We start from the raw sequence: 6,000 nt of genomic DNA on the forward strand, positions 1-6,000 counted from the left end.
AGGATAATTGCCCTCCTGTGTAGACAAGTGGATTTCACCACCTGTGAGGCACCACCCATGAAGCAAAGAGTGATAAATAATTTATTCCTGGAAGTAGAGAGGGTGCCATCCTATATATTTATCAGGGTGAACTGAGACTGCAGAGGCACTTGGGCATAATAAAATCATACGAGGGGAAACATGCCCCAAGAAATTATCAGGCACGTTAGAATGAAGAGAGGTATAGCTCCTTCACCTGGACTCCATAAAGTGTTAGATTATTAGGATTGTGATGTCAACAGCCCCACACCAACCTATCATGTGTTACCTGTTGTTCCTAACAAGTGTCCTGCAGGACACTCACCTTCCCTGGGTCTTTCCCTCAGCAGGTACCTCATTGTTGACATGGACTGCTTTACTACAGTCTACCTCTCTACCTACTCACTTGCATGGACCCACACAAACAGTTCCTGCTCTATCCCAGTTCTGCCCTCATGTCTCTGCAGCTGACTACATTTTTGCTCTCAATCCTGACTCCCTGGTGGCTTGATCTCTACAGTGCCAGCTCCTTGCAGCAGATGGTTCTGGCTTCATTGTCTTATCGATACAATACAAACTACTTGCAGTTCTATCAGGCCATTTCTTCTGAAACTTCCTGAACTCTACTGTAGGCTCTTTAGCTTACATTCATTTTGTAAACTACATTTATGCATAGATGAAATAGATAGATGACAGATGATAGATATAGATAGATGATAGATGATAGATAGATAGATAGATAGATAGATAGATAGATAGATAGATGATAGGTAGATGATAGATTTTGTGTGATGTGTTGTGTGGTATGAGAGTTAATACTAGGAATTAAGACTGGAATAAAAGGGGATGGAGAGATGGCTCAGCACTTAAGAGCACTGGTTGCAGGCTAGAGAGATGGCTCAATGGTTAAGAGCACTGACTACTCTTGCAGAGGACCCAGATTCGATTCCCAGTACCCACATGGCTGTTATGAACCATTCTTAACTCCAGTTCTAGGGAAATCTGTTGCCCTCTTCTGACCTCTGTGGCATTGCATGACATGGTGCACTCACATACATGCTGGCAATACACTCATGCACATAAAGTAAAAATAATAAAATATTTTTTAAAAAGGAGCACTGGTTGCTCTTACAGAGGGCCCAGGTTTGAGTCCCAGCACCCACATGGCAGCTAACCACTGTCCTAATTCCAGTTCTAGGGGATCAGATGCTCTCCTCTGGCCTTTGAAGGCATTGCATGACATGGGTGCACTTACATACATGCAAGCGATATACTCATGCACATGAAAATTAAAAATAACAAATAAAATATTTTTAAATTTTATTTATTATTTTTATTTTATGTGTATGCATGTACTGACTGCATGTAGGTAAATGCACCTGTTTTGTGCAATGCCCATGGAGGACAGAAGAGGCCATCAGATCCCCTGGAACTGGAGTTACAGACAGTTGTTAGCTGCCATGTGGGTGCTGGGATTTGAACCCCAGTCTTCTGCAAGAACAACCACTGTTCTTAACTGCTAAGCCATCTCTCCAGTCCCATGAATAAAATATTTTTTAAAAGATTGGACTAAAAAATGCAAATATTTTTGTTCATAATTTTGGTATAGGGCCCTTACAACACTATCTGCAGGTAATGTTCAGATAAGGGTTAAGTAGCTATTTCACAAGCTGTATTGCTAATTTTTATTGGTTTTGTACATTTTCTCTATGTCTGTGATTGAAGAAACATGTACTTCTTAATATGAATGTTTCATTAGATCAAAATAATAGCCACTAATATTTATTAAGGTATATATATATATACACAATTGACAATATATGTTTTGGCTTCACCTAGTATTTAGAGCCAAGTTGAAAATTGCAATACAATACAATTATTTTAGACTTAAAACAACTTGTTTCCAAGAAGACATGAAGAATTAAGTCTATATTGTAAGATAGAGGCCAAAATTAGATTCAAAGGCTCATTTGTCATTTTCATGATGCATATGCTAAGGTTTTTCTGTACAATTATATTGTCTTCACAAAGATACAAGTTTATTTTGGGGTAGAGTTACTCAAAACTCCTTAGGCATTTTCATATGGCACATATGAATTACATAGAATTTACTATAATTTAAGGATTGGTTTTTATGATGGCTAATCTTGATTGCCAACTTGAGAAGAGAGAATTCTAATTGCAGAAGTTCCATCTTCAGATTGGACCCTGACCTTGTCTGTGGGGAATTTTCCTTACTGCTGATTAATGTAGGAGGGCCCAGCCCACTGTGGGCCATGCTATCCCTGGGAAGGTAGACCTGGGCTATATAAGGAAAGTAGCTAAGCAAGCCAGTTGAAGCGAGCCAGTAAGCAGTGTTCCTCCATGGTCCTTGACTCAGTTCCTGCCTTCAGGTTTCTGCCTTGAGTTCTTGCCTTACCTTACCTTGATGATAAACTGTAAGGTGTCAGATGAAATAAAACAGTAACAGAAAGCAAACTAGGATAGTTTTAAAAAATATTCCTGAGTATTTATTCTTTTCTATTATAGTTTAAAGATATTCCTATTTATTCTTTTGTATTATAAATGCTACTGTGCATTTCTATCTTATGGTCTGGCCCAAATGAAATAAAAATAATAATAAGTGATGACATAAGATAGCGATTTCAATCATGGTAATGGCACATCCTGTAATTGCTTTGTTAAATTTTATCATAAATAAATGCTCTTCTATACCACAAGCCAGAAAATAAGCAACAGAAATATATTTTTCACAGTTCTAGAAGCATAGAATTTCAAGATAAAAATGCCTGTAGATTCACTGTTGTGAATGCTAGAGTCTTGGTTCAAAGATGTTCATCTTCTCATAGTAAACAGAGCAAGGCAGTTCTCTTGGGATCCAAAGGTAATAATCAAACTCAAGATGGCTCTAGTATCATGACAATCACTTCCAAGGCCCCACATTCCAATAGCATTATGTTGGGGTTTAATGCTTTCAACATATGAATTTGGAGAGGCAAAAATATTCAGACTGAGACAGTTGAATATGTAGTATAATGTAAATAAACTGGTTTGTTTGTTGTTGGGTTGCGGTGCTAGTTTACTTTTCTGTTACTGTAATAAACAGCAAGATCAAAAACAACTTGAGGAAGAAAAGGTTTATTTCATCTTAGAACTCCCAGGTCACAATTCATCACTGAAGAAAGTCAGGGGAGGAACTCAAGTGAGGAACTGAAGCAGAGACCATGGGGCAACATTGCTCCCCGGCACCCTTCCAGGCTCAAGTTCTTCCAGGACACCTTTCCTTTTCTTTTTCTGGTCTTTTTGAGACAGGGTCTCCCTGTAGCCCCAGCTGTCCTGAAACTCACTGTGTAGACCAGGCTGGCCTTGAACTCACAGAGATCCACCTGCCTCTGCCTCCCGAGTGCTGGGATTAAAGGCGTGCACCACCAAGCCCGGCCCAACCTTTCTATTTTTTAAAAAATATTTTATTTACTATTTTTATTTTCTGTGTATGAGTACACTCCTTGAATGTGTGTAAGGGTGTATTACCTGCGTGCGTGTAAGTGCATCCATGTCATGCAATGCCCAAAGTCAGAAGAAAGTATTCGATTCCCTGGTAACAAGAATTACAGGTGGTTGTTAGCTGCTATGTGGTGCTGGGAATTGAACCCAGAGCCTCTGCAAGAACAGCCAGTGCCCTTAACTTCGGAGTCATCTCTCCAGCCCCCAGTTTACCTTTGTTATGCAGCTCAGCCCCACAGGTCAGATGATGGTACTGCCCACAATGAGTTGGACCCTCCTACACCAATTAGTAAACAGGAAAATGCCTCATATACATGACCACAGGCCAATCTTATAGAGAAAATTCTTCATTTGAAGTTCCCTCATCCCAGGTGTCAAGTTGGTAACCAAGGTCAGTCATCATAGTTGTCTTTTATTAATATATGTGTCTTAGTATTAAATTATTTTTGCATGCCTAATTTAAATCTCAAATTGAAGGAGCAGATGACTTCTTATAAATAGGGTATTTAATTTTGCTCTCTCAGTTGATATTTTTTAAATTATTTTCATGAGATACTGATTTTTTTAAATTGCATTAACTATATCAACTTAGTTTAAGACTTATATTTGGTAATATATGACTAACTGCAAAGGAAGTCACTTTTTTCTATGCTTTTATATATCCTGAGCCTCTTTTACAAGATTTTTTATTCACTAATAAAATTTTCTGATTATGAAGCATGGAGTGGACAGTTAAAATAATTTTTAAAGAAGTTTGCTTTGCAAGGATTGACCCATGAACCAGTATTAAAGGTAATTTAAGACTCATTTACCCAGTACACGTTAATTTTAATGAAGCACAATCAGTGAGCTCACCCAGAATTCTCTGTATCAAGGAAAATTTTCTTTATGTGCTTTTCTACTTTAAGTTTCACTTATTCTGTTTTTAAAATCACATTTATAATACCTTTTAGATCATGGGGTGTGTGTGTTAATGAACTTTAGAAGTTCAAAAATTTCATTTCAAGAATGAAAAAATGGGTTTATAAATCATGCTTGCTTTATTTATATTTGTAACTCACTATATTTTGATTTAATATTTAATATATATTTCAAAATATGCATATTGTTTGTTTTGGTATACTTTTATTAAATTCAAGTCTAAGAATTATTTTTAAATTTTTATTCTCCTTTGAATATATTTATATTATGTATTTTCTTTTGGGTTGAATTTGAAATTGTCTTTCATATAATTAGATTTCTTTCTTTTTATATTTTTATTTTATGTATATGAGTGTATTGCTTGCATGTATATAAGTGCATCTGGGTCCTGCAGTGCCCATGGAGGTCAGAAGAAAATGTCGGATTCCTTTGGATCTGGAGTTATAGACAGTTGTTAACCACCATATGGGTGCTGGAAATCAAACCCAGGTCCTCTGCAAGAGCAACCAGTACCCTTAATGACTGAGCCATCTATTTTAGAATATTAATAGAGGTATGATAGTGGTGGTAATATAATGGTGATCCTGTGGTGACACTACTTCAAATTTTAGTGAATTTATGGTAATTAATATAGTCATATCGATTCTACTTTAAAAATATAGAGTGTGTCTCTTTGTGTTCCTCAATATGATCTGTACTTTTTTCCTCAGTGAAGAACTGAAATACATTTTGTTTTATAAATTCTACATGCAATTTTTTGTATGTATTTTTAGAATCTCATATATGTGAATGTTCAAATTATATTCCTTAAATAGTTTACCTATGTAAATTAGTCATAACAGATGCTAATTCTGTCAAAAGCAGACGCCTTATAATTATAATTTTGTCCTGATGAATCAAAAATCATGGATATGAATATATAATAATGTATTTAATATACATTTTTGTTTTATAAATGTTAATAGTGAGCACACCCTTGAAAAATGGTTTAACCCATTACTGTTTTAAATTTGTTGACATTTTTTGTTGGTCTGATTAGTGATTTTGTTTTTCATTGAAATCATTTTCCTTTACTTCTGCTTTATCTGAAATCAATGATTGTAATCAAAATTTTAATTTTTACCTATTAATGTGTAATGTATGTTCATTTTATTTTGTTAAACTTTCAGGGACATTTTGTACAGTTTCTGTAATAGATTTTGTCTTTATTTTTTCTTCTCTCTCTATTCCATTTTAATCTTTTTTTTTCCCTTGGTAGCAAATTCTTGGTTTAGTTGTTAAAAGAATGCGAAATCGGACTCAGAAGTGATCTTAAAGACAATATATTGAGTTACAGAGCTAAAAAAACAACATGGTGGGAAAGCTGGTCTCTGCAGCTACATGGAAGGAAACAGAAGAGGAGGAAGATAAACCACAGCACTTTTAATGAAACGCAAGCAAGAAAGATTCGCCCTGTGCTGGTGAGAGGGCTCAGCACAGCAGTTCTTGTCACCAAGCCCAATGGGTCTTTGCGTGTGAGATCTCTCTGGCACTGTGCCAGAGCTGAAGAGCAACAGC

The 6,000-nt window shown here is 36.1% G+C and overlaps 1 protein-coding gene across 1 annotated transcript in view; it reads left to right on the top strand.

Annotated features, from left to right (window-relative positions):
- The window catches only part of Gpc5 (glypican 5), a 525,143-nt gene extending 519,385 nt beyond the window's left edge, over nt 1-5,758 (top strand). Inside the window, exon 6 of the mRNA XM_017795311.2 lies at nt 5,702-5,758. Within this exon, the coding sequence (XP_017650800.1) occupies nt 5,702-5,717 (16 nt within the window). The 3' untranslated portion in view covers nt 5,718-5,758. The remainder of the gene's footprint in view (nt 1-5,701) is intronic.
- Nucleotides 5,759-6,000: the final 242 nt, after the last annotated feature.

Source organism: Nannospalax galili, unplaced genomic scaffold (assembly GCF_000622305.1).
Source record: "Nannospalax galili isolate Female #2095 unplaced genomic scaffold, S.galili_v1.0 scaffold728, whole genome shotgun sequence".
Taxonomy (NCBI): domain Eukaryota; kingdom Metazoa; phylum Chordata; class Mammalia; order Rodentia; family Spalacidae; genus Nannospalax; species Nannospalax galili.